We start from the raw sequence: 27333 nt of genomic DNA, 5'->3' as shown, positions 1-27333 counted from the left end.
GAGCCCTTCAGTTGCTTGTTGACCTGAAGGAGGTCTGTGTCATTGTCAGCCGAGCACGGGGAAGACGCTCACGCCGCTGTGCTCGGATCCCTGCCTGGATTCGCTTGTATTTCCTTTCCAAGGTTGCAAAAGTACTTTTCTGTTTACTAGAAATAAGAGACTAAGTTGCCATTTTGGAGAAGCTGAGAGGTTCTCCTACAGCTTATGTTGGAACCTCTTCTAAGTGTTTTTATTCACATTCTCTCCTTCAAGACCCCCTGTAGACGCGCCTTGTGACGAGGGGCTCACTGTGGGCCGAGCACCGGGTGAGGTGTCGCTGACATTGAGAGGAAGTGGTTTACTTGTTTATTACAACGATGCGAAAAGAAGTTAGCTTTAATTTCGTCTTGTATTTTCATTAATAACATACCTGGTTGGGTTTTTCCCCCTTCTCTCTGTCTGCTGGCCTTTCCTGCCTCTTCATCCACCAGGAGTGTTCCCTTATCTCACCCGCTGCTTTCCTTTCCTTCTTCTCATCCTGAGATGGCATTTGGGGCACGGCTCCCGTGGGGGCCTGAGGACTGCGCACGTGTCTGCACAGCATATCTAGAACCCCGGGGTCCTCCCAGACAGTGGGAGCATGGGGGCTCTCAAGGGGGCCACAGCACCTCCCCGGGCCCATGTCCTCTGGGAGGCCCCAGCCCAGCACGGCCACCTGAGCCCTTTGTTTCCCTGTCCTCCGTGGGACGAGGCCGTGGCAGCCGTGCCTTTTAGGGTCTGTGTGGGTAAAGATGCTCTGACCACAGCCGGGGCTCACGTGTCTGCCCTGGACACTGAGCCCCTCTTCCTGGTTCTTTGCGTGGCCTGTGGCTCTAGAGTGGATCCTGGACACTGGTAGGGTTCTGTTGAGGACGCTTTGGTTCTGCTTCATCCTCCCAGAGGGTGCGGAGGGCTTCGCAGCAGGCAGTGGGCCCCCTTTGAGTACAGTGCCGTGGTCTCTGCCTCACCCGATACGGGCAGCCGCTCAGGTTCTGCTGTGTTGGCTGCGTGGTGGAGTTGTGGGTGGTGGTCCTCTGTGAACGTGGGGGCCCCTTCTCAGGCCCCTTTAAGGGGAGCCCTTTACTCTCTGACCCTGGTTGCACAGTTCAAGCCAGAAGGGCAGTGGGTTTTCATTGGTGTTGCAGTTGCCACCGTGGCTGCCCCCAGAGCACGCGGAACATCAAGTGAACAGAGGAGGGCCAGCCGGTGCTGTGCACATGCAGAAGTCCCCTCTGTGAATCTTTAATTCCAGAGGTTTATCTGAGTTCTGCAGTGTTGGGTCCTTTTCCAGAGATCCTAATTCTCTGTAGAAAGTCTTCATCTCTTTCATTTGTTTTCCGTCTTTCTTTATTTTTTTTCTTCAGCGTGTTCCTCATGGTTACTTTAAAGACTGGCCATTTACTCCAATTATCCGTGTCATCCATGGGTCTATTTCTGTCGTCTTCTTTCTCTCATTATTGTAACACTTGGTCTTTTTTTTTTTTTTTTCTTTTTTAACATTCCTTGTAACTTTTAACTAAATCCAGAAATTGTGAATTCAAAATTGCAGAGATTTTGGGTTGTGTAATTTCCTTGCAGCAAGATTTAAGTTTCCTTTTGTCAGGCCCCCTATTGTGTGGGTGGGTCACCTGCTGTCCTCAGGGCTGGGGTTGGCTGGCCCTTCTGCCCACACCCGCAGCTCTGACTGAGGGGCTTCCCAGGGCCCTCCTCCTGCACATGTGCCCCCCCAGCTGCCGGCTTCTGGGGTTTTGGACCCACACCCTGTGCTTGTCCAGTTAGGAGCTGCTGAGGGCCCCAGGGGCGTGTGCTGCAGGCTTTAGCCGCTCCTGTTTCCTCTCGCCGGCCTTTCCCTGTAGTGCTGTGCCTGTGGGCGCTGGGGGTCCAGGGGGGGTGCTCTTTCCTCCCTCCCTCTATGCCCTGACCCACCCTGGCGCCTCCAGAGGGTCGTGCATGTTGTGTCCTGAGCAGCAGCTGGCTGGCGGCTGTGCCTTGGTGTCTGAGCCTGTCCAGCTCCCTCGGCCCCGGCCTGTGTCCGTCTCATGCCTCCGAGCACCACCACACCTGCACTCAGTGCTTTGGCTGCTGGGCCTCTCCGGGGCCGGGGCCTCTGTCCGTGCAGGTCCGAACAGCACAGGCTATCTCCCGTGTGGTGGCGGGAGGGTGGGTGCCCCAGGCATATAGGACCTGCCGGCCCTGGTGACGTGGGACAGTGTCTGTGGTCCCTGTTGCCCAGCTGTGTCCGACCTGGGTTGAGTGTTCTTTGTCCCAAGTTTAAAATGATGCTTTCACTCTGCAGTTAGGCCAGCAGACATGAGCTGCTCTACATACATCTATCCCTCGAAAAGCCAAAAAGCCCTTGAGAGTTTTTCTGCTGGGAAAAAAACTTTGTAGAGTGGGTATATTTTGTGTTTAAAGGTTCGTGAGAAAATCAGCGCTGTTTCTGTGTGTGCACTTGTGAGAGAGTTTGCTGGGACCTGGCCATTAGTCTTCAGGTGTCAAACAGGTGTCTTTGCTCAAGGTAATGTGTGAGAGAAATATTTGTCGAGGAAAGGCTGCCGGCGGCCTTTGTCGAGCCTCCTACATGTTTCTTGCCCTGGGTTGAGGGTGTCTGAACCCGACCCCGCAGAGTGGCTGATGGTCACATAGCTCCTGGGGCAGGAAGCCGGCGCCTCACCCCCTCCATGTCTCTGCAGGGTCCGCGAGGCCGCCATGACGAGTCTTATGGACCTGACTCTTCTGCTGGCAAGGGACCAGCCAGAGCTGATCGAGGCCCCAGTGTGAGTGTGTTCTCCCGCTGCGTGGAGAGGGTCTGCCGGGTCCTCCCTCCTGACTCCACAGCCCCTGCTCCTGGCTAGGCCTCCCTCAGGGTCCAGGCCTGTTGCAGGACAGCCAGCTTCCTGGCTCAGGACCCCTGCGCCGAGCGCCTGCTGCTGCTGGGGACTGGCCATCCTGTCCCCCGCTGGTTCCCTGGACACCGGGCTGCCTCCGGGTACCTTGCTGGCCTGGGATCACCGTGCCCCTTCTGTTGCCGAGGCCCCCGAGGAGACCCGGGCGTTGCTTCCGCAGCACCACCACCCCGACTTCCTCCTCTGGCTGCAGGCACCCCGTCCTCCCGTTTCTTCCGTCTCTTCTCACACACCACCCATCCGGTAGCCGTATCAGTCTTCACTGCTTCCACTCTAGACCTCCCACTTAGGCTTCTGGGCTGTCAGATCCCGTTCCCACCCGCAGCCAGGGTGGCGCGTGTGCCCGCTCTCATGTTCCAGCCGAGCTAACCCTGCGCTCTCGGTTTGCAGCTGCCAGCGGATCATGTGCTGCTTAGCCCAGCAGGCGAGTGAGAAGATCGACCGGTTCCGGGCGCACGCAGCCCGTGTGTTCCTGGCGCTGCTCCACTGGGACGGCCCCGCCATCCCCCACGTGCCCCACCGGGAGGAGCTGGAGAGGCTTTTCCCCAGGTACTGGCGCTGAGTTCCCAGTGGGGCAGCTCTGTTCCCAGTGGGGCGGCCCCTCCAGCTCGTGCTTCTGTCTTGCAGGTCTGCTGTGGCCTCTGTGAACTGGGGCGCACCGTCGCAGGCCTTCCCTCGCGTGGCCCAGCTCCTGGGGCTGCCTGCCTACCGCTACCACGTGCTGCTGGGGCTGGCTGTGTCCGTGGGCGGCCTGACCGAGTCCACGGTGAGCAGGCGCCTCAGTGGGCCTTCCCGAGAGGGAGCGCTGCCTCCTTCCTTCCTTCCATCCTTCCTTCAGGAGCCTCTGCTGGGGCTCAGTGTGCCTGCGGGGCAGGTGGGGGGCGGGCGTTACCTCTGATCCACTGGACAGCGTGTGGGGCGTGAGCTTAGCGGCAGGGAGACTGCAGATGCAGATGCGTGCAGCTCCTGCACTCCCTGGCTTTTTTGCCGGTCTCGATTCACCCTCCCTGCACATCAAGCGCCCTATGGTTCCCCAACCTGTCTCTCCAGGTTCCTCTTTCCTGTTTGTGCATTTTCTTGGTGGTTCGTTGTGTTGTCTCCGTTCTGTTGTGTTGCCGCCCCTGCGTGGGCCCCTCCCTCTCCCTCTTGCCCCTCATCACTCCCTGGGCCCTGATTCTGTGTTTCCTGAACCAGTGGATTCTTGGTTTTCGTCACTTCTGGAAAGTTCTCCACCGTCCTCATTCCCGCCCACAGTCAGTCCTCTCCGCCTTCACGCTTCTTTTCAAATTACTGCAGTTTCTGCAGTTCTGTGTAGCCTGCTCATTCCCTCCCACTGTTGCATTTTTTGGTGTTTCAGTAATTGTATCTTCATTACCATTCAGTTTGTTCTGAAATCTGTTTCTCGTGCTTTTCCATCGCATGCTTATCTTTGTGACTGCATTTCTCTGTAATAATTAACACACAATATCCTCCTACATTCTGTGTCACGTGATCCAGTGTGTGCTGTCAGAGGGAGGCCTGCATCTGCTTTCTTGTTCTGCAGACTCCTTCGTGAGGACTCACCAGTTGGGTGTTGGTTGTGCGATGGTGTTAGCTGTTGACCTGAGGGGAGGAGCCTCTGCTTTTGCTCCCCAGCAGCGGTGGTCGCCCAGATACCGTGCATCTAAGGGGTCCAAATTTAGCAACAGCATGTGAGGGCTTGGGTTGTGTTGCTGCGTCCAGAGCTGCGTTTCCGATTCGGGTGTCTGCACTGTGGCCTGCTCACGCCCGGCCCGGACAGGCTCTGAGGGATCCTCACCCTCTGTAGCGGATGTTTTGAGTCTGTCACCGCGGCCAGACCTGGGGCAGGGGGTGCCAGGAGTGGCGTGGTCTTGTCCCTCTTACAAGAATGCCGTATTACAGGTCAGGTACTCAACACAGGGCCTCTTTGAGTACATGAAGGGGATTCAGAACGACCCGCAAGCCCTGGAGGACTTCACTGGGACCCTTCTGCAGGTCTTTGAGGACAGCCTTCTGAACGACAGGTGAGTGGTGGTGCTGTTTGCAGCGGTTTCTCAGATCCCCAGGGTCTCATTTCCCAGCAGGGTTTTGAGGGGAGGTAGGGTGGGCCCAGGTGAGGAACGTGGGCACAGCCAGGCAAGGGCGTGATCAGAGTCACCTCCCGGGCCCCTCGCAGCCTGCACTCTGGGCCGGTTGTATACGTTGGAAGTAAGGTGACAGAGGCTGTGAGCCAGGAGAGTTCGTGTGGCTCTGGCCTGTGGTGCTCCCTCGTCACGCACACTGACATGTCAGTGCCACTGCTCAGACACGTGGTTCACACACAACCACGACCATCGAGAAGATGAGATCTCAGCCTGCTAGGATTGGAACGTGACCTGTTTTCTAAATGTTTTTGCTGTAGCATTTTGTTAACTGCTTTTCCAAGAAAATGGAGTGTAGACCCAAAAGCCCTACCTCAGAATTCGGGATGTTTCCTGCACCTTCTGAGAGGGCTGTTCCTGGACTCCGTTCTCAACTGTCCCGGAGCATCTGGGCCCCCGGTTACCACCGCATGGCTGCAGGTCCCCTCATGCAGGCCTTGTCCTGTCCCTGGGATGCACAGATAGCTCTCAGCAAACAGGAACTCAGGCCATTGCTCTTTGTTGTTTCCACGAGCAGCTGTCTGGAGGCGTAGAAGACATCTAACAAAACACACGTAAAGTGTACAGTCTGAGAGGTTTTGACTCAGGTCAGCAACCCTGAAAACAATCAAGACACTGAGCACATCTGTCACCCACAGTTGCCTCCTGCCCCTTCTAACCCCATCCCCCCAGGGTCCCCCAGCCCCAAGGCAACCACTGATCTGCTTTCTGTCACTGTAGCTTAGTTGGCATTTTCTAGAACATTACTTAAGTGGGATCATGCAGTGTGTGCCCTTTTAGTGTCTGGCTTCTCGGATGCAGCATGTTTCTTTTAGAGTCAGCCTTTTTAGTGCTGAGTTATGTTCTATTGTGTGGTTACATCACAATTTGTCTGTTTACCTGTGGACCGGCACTGGGGTTGTTTCCAGGTTGAGGCAGTTGCAGGTGAAGCTGTGATGAACGTTCACGCACAAGCCTTCATGTGGCGGTGTCTTTCCTTTGCTCTTGGGTGAATGCTAAGGAGCGGACTGGCTGGGGTCACAGGGCGGGGGAATATTCAAAGCTGACAGACCGTTTCCTGCTCCTGCTCATGGCCTCTGAGAGTTCTGGGCGCCCATGTCCTCACCACAGCTGGTGTGGTCGGTCCTTTCCTTTTAGCCGATCCAAGGGGGTGCGGTTTCTCGTCGTGGCTGTAATTCGAGTTTCCCTCCTGACTGAGGGTGCCGGGCATCTTCTCGGGTGCTTGCTGGCTGTCTGCATAGCCTCTTTGGTCAGGTATCTGTTAAGATCTTTTGCTCATTTTTAAACTGGGTGCTTCTTTTTTACCTTGCTGCCGGGTTTTGAGATTTTCTTATACATACTGGACAGGTCCTTTGTGAGACGTGATTTGCAGATGTTTCATCCCAGTCTCTAGCTTGTCTTCCACACTCTTAACAGTCTGTTAAGAACAAATATTTTACATTTTGATAAACTTGTTTGTACTCTTGTTGTTCTATGGATTGTGTTTTCTGTGTCATATCGAAGAAATTTCTGCCTAACTCAAGGCTACAAAGACTTTCTCTTACATTTTCTCCTAGAAGTTTCATAGTTTGAGTGTTCCATTCAGACTTCAGGTCCGTTTGGGGTTGGTTTCTGTGTGATGCAAGCTACAGGTCCAGGTCTGTGTCCTGGTTTTGCCTGTGGACGCCCAGTTGCTCCACGTGTGGGAAAGACTGACCTTCCCTCTGCGTTGCTTTTGCCTCATTGTCAGAAATTGTGGATGTGCAGCCCAGTTTGGGACTTTTCTCTTCGTTGATGCTTGTCTTCACACCAGGATCACACGGTTTTGATCACTTGAGCTTTGCCACAATAATTATTATTTTTTTAAAATATTTATTTATTTAGGCTGTGCCGGGTCTTTAGCTGTGGCCCTGTGGGATCTGTGTTGCCGCGTGCGGACTTCTCAGTTGTGGCATGCAAACTCTTAGTTGTGGCATGCATGCGGGATCTAGTTCCCCGACCAGGGACCGAACCCACGTTCCTGTACTGGGAACACGGAATCTTACCCACTGGACCACCAGGGAAGTCCCCGCCACAATTATTTAAATTGAGCAGTGTTGGCCCTCCAGCTTCGTCCTTTCTTCCTGTAGCTGTTTGGGCTCTTCTTCATCCTTTGTATTTCCATATAAACTTTAGAATTGGCTTGTCATTTTCCGCACACGTCCTGCCAGGATTTTGGTTGGGGTTGAGTTGACGGCCGTCCAGGGAGAGCCCTCATCTCAGCAGCACTGAGTTTCCCCCTGTGCCCAGGTCTTCCCTTCTGCTGGGTTCTGGTACCTGGCGTCTCACACGTGTCTTCTCTCCCAGGGTGTCTGTGCCGCTGCTAAAGATGCTGGATCAGATGCTAGCCAACGGCTGCTTCGCCATCTTCACCGCCGAGGAGAAGTAAGTGTTCAGAGAACAGCTGGTGAGGTCCAGAAATCCGGCTTCTAGGAGATAGCTTTCTAGTACGTTCAGGGTCGGTTTTTATACACCGTGTAAGTGCCACCGAGAAGCATTGGCTGCTCCCACGTGGGGGTGGGGGCCCCTGCTGCCGCCCTGCTGTCCAGGCAGGAAACAGCAAGTGAGGCGTCCCCTCTGACGGGGGCCTGCAGTCAGGGCAGTTACGGACGGCAGACAGGACGGTGAATGGGGATCGCAGAGGGCCGTGATGGGCACGGTGCTGGGATCTGGTCCAGGTGGAGAGCCCACCTCAGACAGGCCGGGTGGGTGTGGGCGCAGGGAGCGGGTCTGAGAGGCCGCTCCCCTCCTCTGCTGTGTTCGGGGCTCCTCGGCCGCCGAGCACAGGTACACCGCAGCTGCTTCGTCGGCCTCCCTGTCTGAGGCTCTGGTGCCTTGGGGTTAACTTTCTCCCACTTCTGAGGTCTCTGCTGCTTGATTGGCTGCTTGATCTCAGAGCTTCCTGCTCGGCTGGGGGTGACAGTCGTTGTGTGTCATCTTTCTGGGGGTTCTTCCCCAGTCTGGGGCAGTGTCCTTGCACTGATCAGGGCTTGGGTGAATCCTTGGGGGCCCTCTGCCCTGCACACCGAAAACTCAGGGTGGCACCAGGTTCTGCCCAGGTCCCCTGCATGTCCCCTCCGCAGGCAGGAAGCTGGGCAGTTGCAGGCTCACCTCCTTTGCCTCCCAGGCCTCAGTGGTCACCGTCCTTTGCAGCCTGCTGTCTAGTGAGTTTTGTTCACTTTTAGTTCTTCCAGGTGGGAGTGGATCTGGTCCCTGTTGTTACGTCTTTGCTGAGACGCTCAAATGCTCTTTTAACTGAATAACATCAAAGGGTTTCCCCTTTAATTTGCTGATGGTACATCACAGCATGTTTCTTATACCTACTGTCAGAGCAACTTGTCCATTCACGGGATACGCCCCGTGGTTGTGGGATGTGATCCTTTTATACATTGTATGACTGCTTACTAAATATTCTGTTTCAGATCTTAACCTATTTTCCTGGTTTGAAAATTTCAAAATGAAATGGTAGGAGAAAATAGTACCGCAAGTATCAGGCTCACCTCCCGCAGCGGGGGGCCATGGGCACTCCAGCTGCTGCTACTGGAGGGGAGTCTTGGGGTCCAGGGAAGGGGGTGCTGCCGTGCAGGAGACATGGGAGCTGGGGAGCTGGAGAGAGCAGTGGGCCCCCGTGCGTCTTGCTGAAAACCACCGGTTGCAGATCAGTGTGGGTATGAGGGGACGAGGCAGCCAAGGGTGACTGTGGGCTTCCTGGACTGGCCACTGGAAGGGGGCAGTGGTTCTCAGACAGGAAGGCTGGATGGAGTCGGTGTGGACCATAGAGGCCTGGAGGTCCAGTTGGAAGGCTGTCCTAGCAGGTCAGGCTGCTGTAACAGAAGTACCACAGCCCGGGCAGTTAAACACCAGAAACTCATTCCTCCCGGTGCTGGAGGCTGAATATCCGAGATCAGCAGAGGGACGCAGTCTCGCTGTGTCTTCCCATGGCAGAAAGACCACCTCTTGTGTCTCCTCTTTGCAGGGCACTGATCCCACCGTGGGCTCCGTGTCATGTTCTAATCGCCTCCCAAGGCCCCACCTCCTAACACTCTCATGTTCCACATTAGAGCGTCAACGTAGGAATCTCGGGGACACAAACATTCAGTTCATAGCAGAGATGTTTGGTTTAAGATGCTTGTTAGATCTCCTCCAGAGGAGATGGATCTTCCAGGCTGGAACTCGGTGGAATGTCCTCAGAAAATGGGTGGTATGTGGTCCCATGAGGCCACCAGGGGGGCAGGTGTAGACAGGTGGCCAGGGGAGGTGTGTAGACAGAAGCGCCGTGGCAGAGCTGTAGGGGTGCCCCATTGTTAGGGAGATGGGGAGCAGAGGGGAAGCAGATCTACCAGGAAGAAGGTGGGGCGGAGGGGCAGTCACGGGGGCGTCGATGATGTGTGCCGAGTGGTCACGTGGGCTGAGGACAGGAGTGACCGCGGCCCTCAGCGACCTGGTGGTCACTTGGTCCCTAACAGACATTTCAGCGAGCTGTGGGGAGAAGCCGGATGGATCAGGGAGGGGTGGGGCTGGAGGGCGGGCCGGCCGAGAGGGCAGTGGTGCCACGTGGATGGCAGGTGGCGGCGGTGCCCCTGGGGGGCTGAGGTCTCCTTTAGCCTGAGAAGACGGGAGAGTCTCCCTGGGACCACTTCTGGTCAGGGGAGCTGCTGTCACAGGCTGACCCTGAAATGGCCACCATGGGCGGCTGCTTGCTGCCTGCCTAGGGCGGGAGGTCTGTCCTGCGCCCTCGCCCGGGAGTCTGGTGACATAAGGCTCTGCCCCCAGCCGTATCCCAGGTTATCTGGCCAGTGGACGGGAAGAGGGAGTGTGGGGCCACTCAGACCACTGTGCCTCAGCCCTCGTCGTATGGCCAGAATTGGCCTGGGGCTGCGGCTCCGCAGGAGAGGAGCATTCATCTCACGGAGACTCACGCTGGTCGTGGCCACCGTGGCCCCGTGTTCTCCTCGGCCAAGCAGAGCCGGGGAGGGTGCCTCCAGTCCCTCCCTGACCCTCCAAGGACCTGGACCTGGAAGTGAGTGAGTGGGGCCTGGTCACGATTCGGTCGTCCTGCTTTGATCTTGGGTTGAGCCTGGCGGCTGACACGGCACACGTTGGCTGGGCTTGCAGCGGGGCCGAGTTCTGGGTGTTCCTGTTATGTCGAGGCCCCACCAGGGGTCAGCCTGCCCTCCTGTTGAGGGTCTGTGAGGCCGGGGAGGTGCCGCGGGGAAGGTGGTTTGTTGAGTGCACGAGACAGCAGGTGTCTGTCCCCTGCTGCACTTGCAAAGGAGCCAGTTACATGCCCTGGTGTTGACGTGCCCTGGTGCATGTCCCCAGGGACGAGACTTCTCCTCTTCGGGGGTGGCCACCATCATCAGATGTTCCCTGGAAGCCCACCTCTGGGTCCTGTGCTTTCCTTCCAGCCACCCCTTCTGTGTGAAGCTGCTCGCGCTTTGTAAGGAAGAGATCAAGAAGTCCAAAGACGTCCAGAAACTGAGGGCCAGCATCGCGGTGTGAGTTCCAAGTAACTCACTGAGGCGGTAAAGGGAGGGGCCGGCCCGGCAGCCGAGAGCGCGGGGTCAGGGGCGTTCTGATGTCAGAGTGAGAGGCGGGTGGCCCTGGTCACGCCGACCGGTGTTCCTGGTGGAGCAGGTGGGCCCAGCCACAGCCTGCCCACCCTTGGACCAGCCTCCCAGACAGGTGGGCGTTGGGTCAGGGAGTGTTGTCATAGAAAAAGCCCCGATTCCCCGACACTCTGGAGATCTGGATGCCCCCACCTGCGGGGAGAAAGTGGACGTGAACCCAGGGCTGCCTCCCCAGTGGAACAGCCGAGGCCTGGGGGTCACCACGGGCAGCACATGGGGGGCCTCCCGTCCCACGCAGACCGGCAGGCCCCCCAGTGAAGTGAAGGCGTGGGGTATCCAGGCAGCAGGCTTGGGCGAGGGTCAGCTCACCAGAGTGTGGGGTCCCTGCAGGTTCTCTGGGCTGGTGCAGTTCCCCGGCGACGTGAGGAGGAAGGTCCTCCTGCAGCTGTTCCTCCTGCTCTGCCACCCTTTCCCCGTGGTGAGTGTCTGCGGCTCCAGGCCCCACTTGGGGCCAGCGTCCCGGCCTGCACATTGGCGCCAGGGTCTGATGCTTCCTGGTGTTGTCGCAAGTGGACCTTGATGGAGGGCGGGCCCTCGTCAGGGTGGGCGGGGCATGCTGTGCCTGTGGATGCAGCAGCTGCAGTGTGATGGTTGATCCTGGCCCCTGGGGGCGAAGGGCCTGGGGCCAGATGTGCCCCTGGAGCCCCAGGGAGCGAGCCCAGGCGCCAGGGAAACACCCGACGCTGGCTGGGACCCCTGCCCCCTGGGATCCTGGCCGCAGGTGCACCCAGGTGCCCTGCCACGGGGTGGGGGGGTGGGGAGTTTCAGCCCATCGGGGTCCTGCAGGCTCTGGTTCAGGGGCTCCTGGAAGGCGCCTACCTCACAGCCCCCACCCTGGGGCCAGGTTTCCCAGGAAGTCTCTTCTTTCCCTTTGGCAGAAGAAATGCTCTTCAGATAACTCAAATGTGACACCTTCCTTAACAGCTAAAGTAACTTTAACTCTCATCTAGCACAGCTGTTTTCAAAGTGGGGTCACTGGACTCCCCTTCCCCCATTATCAGAAATGCAGATTCTCAGGCCTTGACCTGCCAAACCAGGAGCTCTAGGGGAGGCCTTGGGATTCCGAGAGCACCTGTTCCATTAAATAAGTCCCCCCCAGGGACAGCTAGAAAAGAAAGCAGGTGAGAAGACTTCTCTGATACGGTGCAGGTTTTTAATGAAGCATTTCAGTAAGAATGATGTTCCTCCTGATAAGGGCCTCTGGGGGACCACAGGGGAACGGGGCGGCCCTGGCGGAGCGCGCCTCGTGGTCACTCATCGGTTGTGGCCCCGGTCTCCTGAGCGGCGGTCCAAGGTCATCTCCTCTTAACCGTCTGCCCGGCGAGCCTTTCCTGTTTTACTTGGACTCTGGGCCCCTGGGAGGTGCCTGGGCCCTCGTCCCTGCTTCCGGGCAGGGTCCCGTCAGCTCTGCTCTCTGTCACGGGCCTTCCCTTCCCACCAACTCGCTCTGTCCCTCTAGATCCGGAAGAGCACGGCCAGCCAGGTGTACGAGATGGTGCTGACCTACGATGTGGTGGCCGCGGATGTCCTAGATGAGGTCATGGCTGTGCTCAACGGCACGGCCTGGTGAGTGTGGGCCCTTGCCCTCCCCGAGAGTGTGGCGGGTGCAGCGCCAAAGTGAGCGGGACGCCCAGAGCCTGTTCGTGGTCTCTCCCCAAACCCTCCAGAGCAAAGAGGGAAGACGGGCTCCAGCCCTCCGCCTCAGCTCTGGGTTTACGAGGAGGCAGTGGTGTCTGTAACCGATCTCTCCTCACCCACGTGTCTGTGTTTCTGTAGCACAGGCTCATTCCTTACACCCAAGAGGGGCTGGGCAGCCAGACGAGGGAGGAGGGGTATCTTCCTGGGGTGTTCAGGCTGGAAGATTTTCAAAGTGAAATTATTTTTCCTCAAATACAATTTTTGTAAGTGAAAAGGTGGGTTGTTCTGAGCACTGATTGGTTAGAGGCTGACTTCCTATTTCTCTGTGGTCGCTTTTCTATTGATCACGTCATGGCTCTGGGTGCCGGTGGGTGCTGGTGCACCTGTTTCTGCAGTTTATTGGGGTTGAAATCACTCGAGAATGGCAGCTCCTGCCCCCTGAACTGTGGTGTCAGAAATGCAGGGGAGTGTGTGGCGTGGCAGGCAGTTTCTCCCTCCTCGGGGACGTGCCACGTGTGTCAGTTGTGGCCCCCAAGGAGCGGAAGGGTGTTGAGTGGCTGCAGCAGGAGCCCCCAGGCCCAGACTCGCCACAGAGGAGAGCCGTCCACTGGCCTTTGCTCACTCTTGGTGGAAAAGGCCACGTGTGGACACATTCAAAAATCAAACAGACGGAGGGAACCAGGAAGAATAAGTTTTCCTCCCTCCCACCCCAGACACCCACTTCCCTCCCAGACAGCCAGGGTCACCCCTTGTTCCAGGTCGGGTCTCCAGGTTCGTTTTAGGCACAATTTCCTGCCATTTCTGTTGGCTCCTCAACTCTCAGTGAGTTTGGACGGCAGGTTTGAAAGAGGGGTGTTGAATGGGGGTGGAGGGGGCTGATGGGGAAGCAGGGAAAGGGGTAGCCCGTGAGCATGGGTCCAGCGGGCAACACTGAATGATGACAAACACGGGAGTGATGCTTGTCCCATTCCAGGCACTGCACACACACACATACACACACACACACACACACACACACACACATGTACATGTGCACATTCAGGCGCTCGCACACGCCCCTACAGGGTGACCACTCTCCTCAGCCCTGTTTTGGACACAGGACCAAAGTTCAGAGGTTATTTAGGCAGCGTCCTGCTCAGGCACCAGTGATGAGGGTCCCCCAGGACTGGGTTCCGTCGCTGGGGTCAGTGCACTCTGCTTACGCGGGAAAGGATGTGCATAACCTACTCACATGCACTACCCTCAAAACAGTGACGTTCCTACAAGGGCTGAGCTCCGCACAGACCTCACATTGATGCAGCTTCCGTTCCTGGCCTGACGGCCCAGCTACCCTGCTCGGATGTGAGCCACTGTGGCCTGAAGGACAGAAAAGGGCCTCTGGTTTTAGGGCTGCGTTAAGGTTTTCTAGGGAGATACTTGGCCTCAAGCAGGAGGGCATTCTGGTGAACATCTTGCGGGTGCCTCAGTGAAAATTCCAGAGCAGAAAACGTGGCCTCAGGAGACGTGGATGCCTCCGCTCTGTGAGCAGCTGGGACGGGACACATTTTTCTGTTACGTTGTCAGCTTTAAAAGCACGGAGGCACGTTCTACATCACACTCAAAACTCTTCAGCTTGAAAAGGACAGTGAAGGGAGCATGACATGAAACCACCAACACCCAGTGGGTCCCAGAGTTCCCCTGAGTTCCCCACGCCTGCCTTTCTCCTCTCACAGTTCAGGGCGGGGTTAACTTTCCAGAGGATTTAAAGATAGCTCATTTTTTCTTACTCTAAAAGAAAAACATGCCCAGTTTTCTTTATGGTATTGCTAAATTTAATTTTTGTTTTTAATGAAAGTTATAACTAAACAGCTTTCCAAGTCAAATAAAACTTAAAACCCATGGGATAAAATCTGTGCCACTGTCTTAGCATTTCCTGTCACCGGCCCCTGGGTTGGGCTGTTTGGGGGCTGAGTGCCCCTCATGGGGCTCCCTGTTTGGTGGGGCTCGTCCTCTGCAGTTTCCCAAGAAAGGGCTCAGGAGCAAAGTCTTGTGCAGGTGTCCCGCCCGAGCTAGGCTTGCCGGGGTGTAGGTTCTGGAGTGAGGCGTCCTTTTTCCCTGATTCCTACCTAATCTAAGGTGCCTTGGGTTTTCTGCACACCCGACAGGAAGTGTAGTGAGAGCTGAAAGATCTTGGCAGGTTTGGCTGCACGGACTGTTCCTGCGGCTGATGCTGCCCCCCTCTCCTCCTCCCCAGGGATGCAGAGCTCCCGGTCGTGAGAGCCCAGCGGAACCGCCTGTGTGACCTCCTGGGCGTGCCCAGGCCTCAGCTCGTCCCCAAGGTAACCACCTGTCCCCTCAGGCCACATGGGGGACCTGGGGCCCCTTTTTCTTTTTTTTATGATTTAAAATAGACGTTATTTTAAAATATTTTTCTAGCTTTTTCAATATTTATTAATCAATAGAATTTTTACTATAACATCTGAAGTGTTTACTAATCATTATCCAAACAGTAGACCAAACTGAGTATTTAAGTTCTCCCACATCCTAGCTGCTATAAGTTGTTTTTTTAAATTTTTTTAATTTAATTTTTTTAATTGAAGTATAGTTGATTTACAGTGTTGTGCCAATCTCTGCTGTACAGCAAAGTGACTCAATTATACACATACATTCTTCTTTTCATATTCTTTTCCATTATGGTTTATCACAGGATATTGATTATAGTTCCCTGTGCTATACAGTAGGACCTTGTTGTTTATCCATCCTATATATAATAGTTTGCATCTCTAATCCTAACGTCCCAGTCCTTCCCTCTCCCTTCCCACCCCACAACCACAAGACTGTTCTCTGTCTGTGAGTCTGTTTCTGTTTTGCAGATAGGTTCACTTGTGCCATATTTTAGATTCCACATATAAGTGATATCACACGGTATTTGTTTTCCTCTTTCTGACTTACTTCACTTAGTATGATAATCTCTAGTTGCATCCATGTTGCTGCAGATAGCATTATTTCATTCTTTTTTATGGCTGAGTAGTATTCCATTGTATATACGTACCACATCTTCTTTATCCATTCATCTGTCACTGGACATTTTGGTTGTTTCCATGACTTGGCTATTGTGAACAGTGCTGCTCTGAACATAGGGGTGCATGTATCTTTTTGAATTATAGTTTTGTCTGGGTGTATGCCCAGGAGTGGGATTGCTGGATCATATGGTAATTCTGTTTTTAGTTTTCTGAGGAACCTCCACACTGTTTTCTATAGTGGCTGCACCAACTTACATTCCCACCAATAGTGTAAAAGGCTTCCCTTTTCTCCACACCCTCTCCAGCATTTGTTATTTGTAGACTTTTTAATAATGGCCATTCTGACTGGTGTGAGGTGGTACCTCATTGTAGGTTTGATTTGCAGTTCTCTAACAATTAGTGATGTTGAGCATTTTTTCATGTGCCTACTGGCCATCTGTATGTCTTCTTTGGAGAATTGTCTGTTAAGATTTTCTGCCCATTTTTTGATTGGGTTGTTTTTTTGTTGTTGAGTTGTATGAGCTGTTTGTATTTTGGAGATTAAGCCCTTGTCTGTTGCATCATTTACAAATATTTTCTCCCATTCCATAGGTTGTCTTTTCAGTTTTTTTTTATGGTTTCCTTTGCTGTCCAAAAGCTTGTAAGTTTGATTAGGTACCATTTGTTTTTTTTTTAAATGAATTTATTTATTTATTTATTTATTTTTGGCGTGTTGGGTCTTCGTTTCTGTGCAAGGGCTTTCTCTAGTTGCGGCGAGCGGGGGCCACTCTTCATCGCGGTGCGCAGGCCTCTCACCATCGCGGCCTCTCTCGTTGCGGAGCACAGGCTCCATACGCGCAGGCTCAGTAGTTGTGGCTCACGGGCCCAGTTGCTCTGTGGCATGTGGGATCTTCCCAGACCAGGGCTCGAACCTGTGCCCCCTGCATTGGCAGGCAGATTCTCAACCACTGTGCCACCAGGGAAGCCCCATTTGTTTATTTTTGTTTTTATTTCTATTGCCTTGGGAGACTGACCTAAGAAAACATTGGTGCATGTCAGAGAATGTTTTACCTGTCCTCTCTTCTAGGAGTTTTATGGTGTCGTGTCTTATGTTTAAGTCTTTAAACCATTTTGAGTTTATTTTTGTGTATGGTGTGAGGGTGTGTTCCAACTTCATTGATTTACCTGGGGCCCCTTCTCTGTGAGGCCTCCAAATGCAGCTCCAACAAGCTCCTTTCCTGAATTCCAGGGTCTAGAACGTTCCAGGCCATGCTGCCTGCCTCGCTTTCCATGTCGCAGTCCCCATAGGGCTTTCAGGACCCCAGGGAGGCGGCCCTGGCAGGGCCGTGGGACGGGAGCAGAGCTGAGGCCCCCACTCTCCTCTCCCACCTGCCCCCAGCCTCACCCTGCAAGCCAGAGCCTGTGCCCGTTGCCAGCTCCTCCCCGTGGGCTGAGCCGGGGGCCCCCAAGCGATGGGGCAGCGTTTCTGCTGCTGCTCCCGCTCGCCCCATCCCCCGCCCTGACCCCGCCAGCACGCTCTCTCCAGCCAGGCACGTCTCACGTGTGTCCTGGGGAGCACGGCACCCAGGACCAGCCCTCTGCCGAGCGCCCTGGCCTCTCTCGCCCTCAGAGCAGCATAGCAGCCTTCCACCGTGTCGGTTGCCCCCGGGACACCCATCCCACTTGGGACTTTGTCACCTCCAGGGCCTCCCAGGGCCTGCTGGTGTCTGCTGAAGTTGCCGTCCTCCATGGCAAGTGTGGTGTGTGCGTTGTAGCTGTGGTTTTCTGAGATCGAGGGCCACAGGCTGTTCTTCCAGGTTGTGTCATTGGGAGACTTGAGACTGTTTTGTGTGTCCTTGGCAGAGAATCAGAATTCAGTTTCTCTTCAGTCTGTGGGTCCTGCAGGAGCGGGAGTGGGTCGCAGCAGCACAGACTGTGGTCCTGGGGAGGGGCTGTGCCCTCCTCCTGTTCCCATCGGCTGCGTCCCTCTGGCCTTGGGTTTGAACCCTGGCTCTGGAGAGGCTGCTCCTGAGCTTCCTGTTGAGGAAGGACGTCCGTGCAGAAGTGCGTGGCGGTTGTAGTGCGTGGTCCCAGGTCTCCACGCACCCGGGTGTCTGCCCTGATCACCCCCCGACGTGAGCCTCAGGCTGCAGGGGTCACCGGTTCCCATTTCCGGTGGACTCACCTGGCCGAGGACTCACGGTGGGAAATGCTGACCAGCAGATTCCAAAGCGACTGGGGCTCCCTGGCAGCGTGTGTGCTCAGGGCCACCATGGCAGCTCCAGGAGGTGGGCCCGCTGGTTTCCCTGGTGACGGGAGTGTGACCACCTTTTCTGAGATCTGAGCCATTTGGACATCGTCTTTCGTCATGTGTCAGATCTCTCATGTTCTCTCCAGGTTGTCTGTCTTTTTATACTTTGTCTTCAGGGACTTTGTTCTGGACGCACGTCCTGCAAATGTCCCCTCCTCCAGGGATGGCCTTCTTGTCCTTAGACCTAATGTGGTCCTGTTTGGGGTATCTTGATCTTCTCCAGGGTTGACATTCTGTTTTTTTCTAAAAGCTTTACTGTTTCACCTTTTACGTTTGGACTCACGATCTAGCTGACCCAGCTCCCTTCTCGCTACGTCGTGTCGTCAGGCCACACATGTGGCTCTACTCTTGGACTGTCTGTCCTCTGGGTCTCTTTGTCCATCCGTGAGCCAGCACAGCCTGTCCTACAGATACAGATGTAGGTCTCAGTCCTAGAGATGCAGGGATGGGTTTAGGTCTCACAGTGGGTCACAGTGCCCAGTTGTCTCAATCCTGTGGTCCTTTTTTCTTCCTGATTGTCTTCTCCTCCTGGCTGTTGGGTTCCCACCCCACCTGTAGAATCAACTTGTCAGTTTGTGCTTCAGGAGTTTGGCCAAGGTTGCCTGCAGCCTGAAGGTCGATTTGGTGAGAAGTGCCGTCTCTGCTCTGAGTCTTCTGACTATGAACATGGTGTGTCCATGCATGGACCCCCTCAGTGTTTTATGGTTTTTGGAGCAGAGATGTTGCACATCTTTCTGTAATTGTCTCACAGTTCTTCGATATTCTTTTTTTTTTCATTTTTGTTTCTCTTTGCCTTTCATTTTGGGAAGTTTCTGTTGACCTGTCTTCAGGTTCACTGATTGCTTCCTTGGCCGCGTCTGGTCTTAGGACAGGCCCGTCGGAGGCATCCGTTTCAGTTACCGTGTTTGTGGTCCCCAGCCCTTCCACCGCTGCTTACATTGTCCCTCCCTGCGTGGTGCCACTTTGTCCGCTAGGGTCCGCGGCACACTGATCACAGCTGTTTCACATTCCTGGTCTGATAGTTCCAACGTCTCTGCCATTTCTGAGTCTGGTTCTTACATTTGCACTGTCTCTTCAGACTGCTCTTTCTTGCCTTTTGTTGTATTTTGTACTTTTTTGTTGGAGGCCAGCCTTGTTGGGGGAACAGGAGCTAAGTAACCAGAGCACAAGGTGTTTGCTGCAGCAGCAGGTCCAGGGCAGAGTTCCTCCTGGTTCGTGTTCTCGTCCTCAGGGAAACCACAGGAGGGGTTGAAGTCTCCCTTGTCTGGTGTTAATAGAGCCACAGCGGAGTTTTTGATTAGTGTTTATGTAGTTTATCTTTTTTAATTATTTCACTTTCAGTTTCTGTGTTCCTACATTTAAATGTGTTTCTTATGAACAGTAGATAGGTCTCATCTCTTTTTAATCCAGTTTAACCGTTTTTGGTAATTGGAGTGTTTTGTCCACTTACATTTAATGTGTGATTTTGGATTTACTGGGTTAGTTTGCCATCTGTCCATTTTCTATTCAACCCTGTCTCTTTGCTCCTTTCTTCTCTTTGTTTGGATTGGTTAATGACATTTTTACCATTTCACTTCCCCTTCTGTTAACTTCCTGCAGTTTTCCTGCTGTTTGTTAGTGACTGCCCATCAGGACAGCATTCCTTCCCGACGTACGGCAGTCAGGACGGGCGGCACCGGGCGGGGGGCTCTGGCTGGGGCGCCCCTCGCTTCCCAGGGCGCAGGTGGTTGTGGCCTGCCTTCCGTTCAGCCGCCTCTCTCTTCATTGTCCTTCAGTTCTTCACTGGGCTCTTACCTCTGTTCTCCTTGTGGCTAAGTTATTTCTGAGGTGACGTCTTTTTCCCCCTTTCCTCCCCCCGACCATGCTGTAACTAGTGTCCACCTTGCCTGGCCCTTCTCTGGGGCCCCTACAGGACCCCCTCAGATGCAGGGTGAGGGCAGCTCTGGTCGGCCCCCAGGTGACACTGTGGGTGACAGGGATGGCAGGCTGAGTGTCAACTCTCCCCTCTCCTCGTGTGACGGCCAAACACAACACTGGCTTCCTGAGGAAACGTGCTTTCTGCATTTTTATTAGGAAAATGTTGCACAGGTGGATGAAGCTGGGGGGACAGTATAGTCACCCTCCCCCCCTGCTTGCTGCCCAGAGGCTGTGTTGGCCACGGGGCTCCTGGCACGTTCGGGGAAACGGCACAGATGCAGTTTCCTGCAGGAAGCGCGACCCAGGGAGGGCTGGGGAGACAGCGCTGACCGGCCTGACCCTGTCATGTGTCCTCCGCAGCCCAGTGTCCGCTGAGGCCGGTCCGGGAAGCTGAGTCCTTGCCTCTGCCTGCCTGGCTGGGAGGAGGAGCCCGGGCATGGTCAGCATGGAGGACCTGGATGGACGGCGGCGGTCTGGCTGGTGCGTGTGAGGGACCCGGAGTTCGTCACCTGGAGGTGGCATTTCCTTCCATGCATCCTGTGCCACAGTGACCTGGGCTGTTGGTGCATTTGTCCTAATCTCTAACCTGTGTCTTACTTATAAAATCACATGCTGAGCAGTTCTGTATCTGCCTGTGCCTGACACTGGTGCCGGTGGGGGAGCTGGAACCAGAGGGGGTTGTAGGCTGTCCCGGCTCCTGCACCGAGACCCGCTGGGAGAGGTGACCCCAGGGGGGACAGGCCCGGGACAGGCCAGTTGCAGCCTCCCGTGGGCTGTCCTGTCGCCACGTCCACCATGGCCTTGTTGGGCTTGCTCGTAGCCGCTGACAAGCTCTGAGCGACTCACGTTACACGTCAGATGCTGCAGGGGCAGAGAAGGCACCATGCCTCGGGGTGGGGGTGGGTACCGTCGAGCGCCGCCTCTGGGTCGCTTTTGCAGCGCGGGTGGGGGCCGTCTTCCCTCCTCACCCCGTTCTAGTGCCCAGCGTGCGTGGCCGTCGCACGCACGTCACCCGCCCTCGTGCGATTTCATTCAGTCAGAAAGAGCTGACCCGTGTTCTCAGAATCCCACCAGGACCAGTTCCAGCCACACAGGGGACTTGTGACGGCAGCTTAAACCCTCGACGGAAGCAGGGCACGGTCAGTGGCTTCACAGATCTGCCGACGTGTGGCCTCCAGGGAGCGGTTTTCTGGTGACGGGAGAAGAACCACATTGTCTGAACTTTTTTTTCATTTGTCCAGAATGGGTTTTTTTCATTTGTCCACTTCTGAAGCAAAGACAGGCTGCTTTTGTCCACATGGGCTGGCACTCATGCTGGCCTGTCCAGGGGCCAGTGAGGCCGATGTGTGTAAAGGTTCCCCACTTGAGCACCTGCGTGGCCAGTCTCAGTGCTGAGGGGTCAGGCCACCTACTACGGGAGCCTTTGTGTGGCAGGTTCCTGGGCCATCCCCACCCTTCCACCTGCTGCTTCACGGGTTGAGGTCTGGCTGCAGGACAGATGTGGACGGGCGGGTAGAACATCTGAGGTGAAGTCGTCCGGCCATGGGCCCAGGACAGTGCTCCTGCACCTGGGCCACGGGACAGACTGCCCCTCCTGGGACGTGTGCGCCCACGGGTCCACGGCTGGAGGCCATGGTAGGTGTTTGTTGTTGGTACAATCCTGAGACGTGTTTTCCTGCTGCCTTTGCCAGGTGAGTTTCTCCTGCTCCAGTTGAGCCACTGGACATGCCAGGATCGCTGACCTTCCCTGAGAGTGGAAGCCCATGTTAGTCTTGCGTGAGGTTTTAACTTTAATTTCATTTAAGCCTTAAAACATGTCTGTCTCCTCTTGAAAATAAGTAGAGAGCTTTCCATTTTCAATGGAAGAATAGCCAGAGGCCCCGTAGCTGGTGGACGTTGTCATGTGGTGAGGGGTCCTGGATGGCCAGGCGGCCTCAGGCCACATGAGGCCACGCTGGTTGGAAGGCTCTCCTGCAGGGCGGCCACAGGAGGCCCCACTTGTATCCTTGCAGCAGACGGGGTCCACAGAGCAGCACCTAGACCTTGGCTGAGAAAACCAAGCAAGGAGCTTTTGAGAAGGAATAAAATGAACTGTTTTTAGCATAATTTAAAAAACCACCAAGATTCCAGAGACATGGTCTCTGAGACATGGAGACAGGCCAGTTTACCACGTTGATTGATGATACTGTATCATGAAGCAATTCTTCTTTCATTGCTGGTCTAACTTTGCAACCCGAGGAAAACCAACAAAGCCGGCAGTGTCCAGCCACCCCTGCGCACCTTCAGCCGTGTCAGATCCTACTGGTCACCACCTGCTCTCATCAGGCGCCTGGTGGCTGGGAACCTCCTCCTTCATTTGGAGCCCACCTGGGTCCAGGTGACGGATTTGTGGGGAGTCCCCCCTCAGGACTGACGACGTGGCCAGAAGCAGACAACAGCAGAGGTGGACATCGTGGAAAGCAGTGGTCTGAAGCAAGTCGGGCTGGGCTGCCACCTGGTAGAGGGAGTGGTCAGGAGTCCCCCCCGAAAGGGGCAGAGAAGGGCACCTGTGGCCCCAGTGGGAGTGAGGTGGGTGGGTCTGAAGAGCAGCAAGAAGCCTCGTGCCTGGAACAGGATATGTGAGGGGAGCGGTGTGGCCGTGAGCATACGGCCATGTCCCAGACACAGAGTGAACCATCCCAGTGAGCAGGTCCCTGGCGTCCCCAGGATCCATGTCTGCTGAGCCCTGGAGGCTGGTTGGGAAGGGTGGATGTGACAGCGTAAGGCCCAGGGCCAAATCTAGTTGGAAGACCCCACACACAGCTGGGGCCCTAAATAGCTGTACCCTCAGCAGCAAGGAGAGTGAGAAGTAGGTACCCACAGGAGCACACCTGTCTCGGTCTCTGCCTGGTGCTGGTGGAGGGAAATGCGATCACGCTGGCCCCCGACCAGCGGTGCTGACAGACACTGGGCAGAGGAGGCAAACAAAACCCTCTCTGGAAGGATGCAGGCTGAGCCCCACAGAGAGAAGAACATAAGCTCACATCCCCAAATTGCACAAAATGCACAAAGAAACAGGGCACCATTAGCAAGACCTTAATAAAATCAGACCCCAGAAGACACAAAATATAAAATGAATTCAGTTTTGAAAAGGGTTAGAAATTATCAAGAGGAAATTAGGGGAAAAAAAGGCTCAATGGATGAATTAAACAACCATCTAGACATGGCTGAAGAGAGAACTGGGGAACTGGAAGATCTGAAGGAATTTTATCCAGAAAAACAACTGGAAAATATGAAAACAAAGTCAAGAGACACCAGAGAACCTGCCCTGTGTGCACCTGGGGTCTCGGGAGACGGTGCCACACACTTGGTGATAGAAGATCCCAAACAGGACAAGCTCACGTCTGGGCATGTTGCAGCGGAACTGCTGGGAGACTGGGTGCTCCGGGCAGCTGCCCCTCTTGAGCGGCAACAGTGGACTTAACACTGGAATGAGATCCTCATCGAGCTGAGAGAAAACAATTCGCCTTGGCTGGACTGAAGCTAGTACAGCTGTCATTCTGGGAAGAACAAAATAGGTCGTTACAGATAAAACAAATCTCATTAATGCCACTGCTGGTTTCCAATCTTGACACTGTTGACATTTGAGGTCGAATATTTCTTAGTTGTGGGGACCGTCCTGTGTGTTGCAGAATGTTTAGCAACAACCTAGATGCCAGTAGCAAACCCCCTTCCCAGCTGTGATGACAGAAATATCTTCAGGCAGATTCTGGGGGCAGATTCTAGTGGATAAAGCTTAAGAGATCATTTTCCTGCTGCCAGGTGAATGCAGGTGCAAGAGAGAATGTTGGGCAGAGAAAACAATAAACAACGACCATGTAACAAAAAGAATAATGGCTAATGTGTAGATTTTTAAAAGCACGTAGAATTTTTTTTTAATGGACAATAGTAGCATACAGTATAAAAATAAACATGCATTTTTAGAAGGTCCTGGAGTCCTGTGGCCAGAACACTGATCCTCTTGCCTCTGACCAACACCTCGTGTGCTTTGGGAAGGGTCTTCCGAGACTCTACATGCAGAGACCCCGATGCTTTTAAATCACCAAGGCGGAGAATTCTGACTCAGACGTGACTCCACAATGAGGCCACTCCTGATTGTTCAAGGCCCCCGACCCTCCTCGGACCCAGGAGTTACTGCCTTGTTCACATGAACTGTTAGGGCAGGGCTCCCATCAGTGGGAATCATCACTCAACTCCAGCATTGATGGCACTAATGATTCAACACATCGATGATTTGTTCTTGGATCAAGGAGACAGGTCCCCGGGGGTAGCAGCCGTGCGTCACCTTTAGGGACAAGCCATTGGCCTCCTGGGACCGAGAGACCAAATGCACAAAGGACGATTCCAGACCATGTCTCAGCATAGAACTCTGTAGCCACTGGTCCCCAATGGCCAGGGCGTGGTCACAACTGCCAGCTTCCCCAGTTCTAGCCATACATCCAACTTAGGACCAGTCGGAGAAGGAGACTCGCTCCCCTACCGCTCACGCCCACGGCCCCCCGCCAGGCACAGCGGGGCCTCCCCCTCCGCCCGCCCACAGGACTCTGCTGCGCTCGGTGAGGGGTCAGCTCCCCGCCAGACAAGCCGTGAGCACGCAGCCCCTGTCCGCGGGGTGGGCCTTGTCTAGTTCCGTGTCTCTCACACATGCGGCCCCCACATGGGTGGAGCCAGACATGGACCAGACTTTGCACAGTGGCCGGAGCTGGGAACGCGGCAGGCGCTGGGGAGCCGTGCAGTGACTAGAACGTCTGCCACAGACGCCAGGGAGGCTCTCTGGGGAGGGTGCACTGTGCGGCCACGCACTCCCCGAGGGCAGAGGAGCTGCTCACGGCTTGTGCTCACGACTGTGTGCTTTACCACATGTAAACCACACCTGATAAGAACACTAAGACGCGCCCTCCTGGTGAAGGGGATTTGAGGGGCATCTGGGTGCCACCCTCCACCAGGCGCGTTCCCCACTGGGGGCCACGGGGCCATCCTTCCCTACTTGCTCTCGACCCTGGGCTGCGGCTGCTGGGGGCCTCGTACGTACCTGGGAGAAGCTGCCATGGGTCCGTCAGCTGAAGTGAAGGAAATCCCGGCCCTCCTGCAGGTTCAGTGACCTCAGATTGTCTTCAAATGCGCCCCCTGTGAGGTCCTGGGGGAGGAGCGACAGGTCTGGCTCTATCCAGGCCTCCCCTGGCCTGCACTGGGGACCCCAGGAGCCTCCGTTGGGGGCCTGGGGTTTGGGGTTGCCTGTGGCCGCCTGTCAGGTGGTCCACTATGAACTTCTGCTCCACTGCTAGAAGGAGAAAAGTGCCAGAAGAGAACCTGTTGGCATTTGGCCACAATGTCCCATAGGTCACCAGGGAGGCTGGGGGCAGGGGGTCCTCTGAGGTGCCTCCACCCAGCCTGGCCTCGGCCCCTCCCCACAGGAGGCAGCTGGCCCCCGACAGGGACTCGGGGGAGGAGGTGAGGCTCTCATGGGCAGTCCCTTCCGCTCATCTCTTGGTCCAGGGCAGAGCCAGCTTCCCCTGTCCTGACTGATCCTGGGGTCTCTGTGGTGGCCCCCCCCGCCCCACCCCCATGGTCTCTCCAGGGCCACAGGTGGGAGGCGGCCCTGGGGACAGAAACTGCGACCCAACAGCCAGCTGCTGGCAGAGCCCCTCCCACCTCCTGCTCCAATACCCACCCGGAAGGCCGAGACAGGAGGCAGGCCCCACCCACGTCTTCCCTGTACCCTTGTTGGTGCGAGACTTGGGGGCGGGTCCCCAAACTCTTCAGCTGGCCCTGTGCACTGGTGCTTCGGCCGCCCTCCCGTGCGGGGCCACGGTGGGGTTTTGGGAAACATCTGCAGGCTCCTGTCCCTCGTCCCAGCGCTACCTGCCAGGTCCCCTCCTGCCTCCATAACCAGCAAAGCGGGGGCCTCTCTGCCAGGACGTGGGAGGGGCTGCCTGACCACCACACTCCTTCCTGTTGGGTGTCATCCGTCTGTCCTTGGACCCAACACGGGGACTCACCCTTGTCCTGGGCTGTTTCTGCTCCTCTTACTGCTGTTACCGGGGCTTTGCTAGAAGTATTTAAATGAAAACCATTCTACCTGGAAAACACCTGAAATTTCCACATTCTGTCCTCTACCTGCTGTCCGTTCTCAGCCCCCCTTTTCTCCTCCCATTATCTCTCTGCTTCCAAGTTTTCAAAGGAAATACACGTGGGTTCAGGGCCAGCCCAGCCACAGACCTGGGCTTGTAGAGGGGCCACCAGGAAGGTACTCATGTGTCCATGAGTGGACACACCCCCTTAAGAGAATTAAAAAGGTCAGATATGAAACCAACAAGGACTAGAACCCAGAGGGCACAGAGGACTCCTCAGGTCAGGAGAAGACACACGGTCCCGCGGACGAGAAGCTGATGAGAAACACCAGGAGACAGGAAGTCCACACGCCCGACAGAGGCAGGAAAGGTCTTGGCCTCAGTGGGGATCAGATGGAAATGAGCCCCACCATCCAGTCACGAGGCCTAGAGGGACCCCTCCCTCCCTGCCTCTGGGCGTGTCCCCTGGCCTGGCCTCCTGGGCGTTGTCTAGCGAAGCAGAAGACGTGGCCACCCCACGACCTGTGAAGAGCGTCAGGACCCTCCATGAGAAGCTCTGGTGTGATGCCCACAGCTGGGTCCCGAAGCGCCAACGGGAAGAGGAGAGCAGGCCTCAAGCATGACGTGGAGGAGACCGGACCCACAGAAACACAGCCGACTCTGTCACATGGACCACAGACATGCACTCTGCGCCAAACGGATTAGCGGAGAAAGTACAGAATCGGGCGGCGCTGTGGGAGGGCATGTCGCCCATTAAATTGTGCGGCAGGTTCTGGAACAGAGGCCGCAGAGTTTTCTTAAAGGGCAGATAGTTAGCATTTACGGCTTTGTGGCCATACGTCCTCTGTGTTCTGGTAAAACTTTATTTACAGAAGCAGCTGGTGGGCCACACTTAGGCCATTTTCCGAAGGTGTTAAGAATTCACGATAAAGTTTATTCAAAGAAGAAAAACGTGAGAAAAGTTCTAAAAAGAATAATGAAGGAAGACTAGCCTTACTCAGTGGTGAACATCATAAAGCTATAGTCAGTAATGGTGCATGACAGCTGAGTAGAAAAAGGCCAGGACTCCAGAAACAGCTCCAAATCCACATGCATACCCAACACACAAAGATGCCATTTCCTGACTGGAAAAGATGTGGGTTTCTCACCAAATGATGTTGGGACCACTGAGGATCCAAATGGAAAGAAAAAAGTCTGGATCCCTACTATAATCTTTATAACAAAATAAATTCCAGTTGTACCAAAAATATGAGGAAAAAACAGGAGTCTGAGGACCAGACTTGGATCATGTTTTTTTAAATATCACAGTGAGAAATGATGGTCTTAGAAGGAATAAAACCCCCAAAAGCCATAAAAGGAAAAATTAATTTGATTATATCCAAATAACAAACTTCTAAATGGCAAAAGATATAAATTCAGTTAAATGACACGGAAAAATCTGCAACACATCACAGACAGTAGTTTGTTTCTGTTACTGTATAAAGAAAAATACTGAGAGACCAACAGAGAAATGGGCCAATGAAAAGGATAAGGTACCAAAAGGGAAATAAAGATGAATACAAATATGTGAAAAGATGCCCTCCTTACAATATGACATTGCCAACTGGAACCATAAACTTACTGTTTTTCACCTGTGGTTTGCAAAGGTGGAAGGTTTGGTCAC

At 54.9% G+C, this 27333-nt stretch overlaps 2 protein-coding genes across 12 annotated transcripts in view; one reads left to right on the top strand and one right to left on the bottom strand.

The window, feature by feature from the left end:
* Window positions 1-20179, top strand: part of TBCD (tubulin folding cofactor D) — a 175908-nt gene extending 155729 nt beyond the window's left edge. Inside the window, exons 30-39 of the mRNA XM_007185929.2 lie at window positions 2712-2795; window positions 3315-3473; window positions 3552-3690; window positions 4827-4948; window positions 7391-7468; window positions 10492-10581; window positions 11044-11131; window positions 12173-12279; window positions 14585-14669; window positions 19921-20179. Coding sequence (XP_007185991.2) covers window positions 2712-2795; window positions 3315-3473; window positions 3552-3690; window positions 4827-4948; window positions 7391-7468; window positions 10492-10581; window positions 11044-11131; window positions 12173-12279; window positions 14585-14669; window positions 19921-19935 — 967 coding nt within the window. The 3' untranslated portion in view covers window positions 19936-20179. The remainder of the gene's footprint in view (window positions 1-2711; window positions 2796-3314; window positions 3474-3551; window positions 3691-4826; window positions 4949-7390; window positions 7469-10491; window positions 10582-11043; window positions 11132-12172; window positions 12280-14584; window positions 14670-19920) is intronic.
* A 75-nt stretch (window positions 20180-20254) lies between these two features.
* Window positions 20255-27333, bottom strand: part of B3GNTL1 (UDP-GlcNAc:betaGal beta-1,3-N-acetylglucosaminyltransferase like 1) — a 116586-nt gene continuing 109507 nt past the window's right edge. For 3 of the 11 annotated variants that reach the window (XM_057536568.1, XM_057536571.1, XM_057536572.1), the window contains 2 exons: window positions 24632-24736; window positions 20255-23099 (listed from right to left, as the gene is read on the bottom strand). In XM_057536568.1, coding sequence (XP_057392551.1) covers window positions 24656-24736 — 81 coding nt within the window. In that variant the 3' untranslated portion in view covers window positions 20255-23099; window positions 24632-24655. Of the gene's footprint in view, window positions 23100-23444; window positions 23909-24631; window positions 25690-27333 lie in introns of those variants that run through there. The other 8 variants (XR_009006370.1, XR_009006372.1, XR_009006371.1 and 5 more) reach the window with 8 other exon arrangements.

The sequence above is a fragment of the Balaenoptera acutorostrata genome, chromosome 20 (genome assembly GCF_949987535.1).
Source record: "Balaenoptera acutorostrata chromosome 20, mBalAcu1.1, whole genome shotgun sequence".
NCBI lineage: Eukaryota > Metazoa > Chordata > Mammalia > Artiodactyla > Balaenopteridae > Balaenoptera > Balaenoptera acutorostrata.
This window is presented reverse-complemented; position numbering and strand designations above follow the sequence as displayed.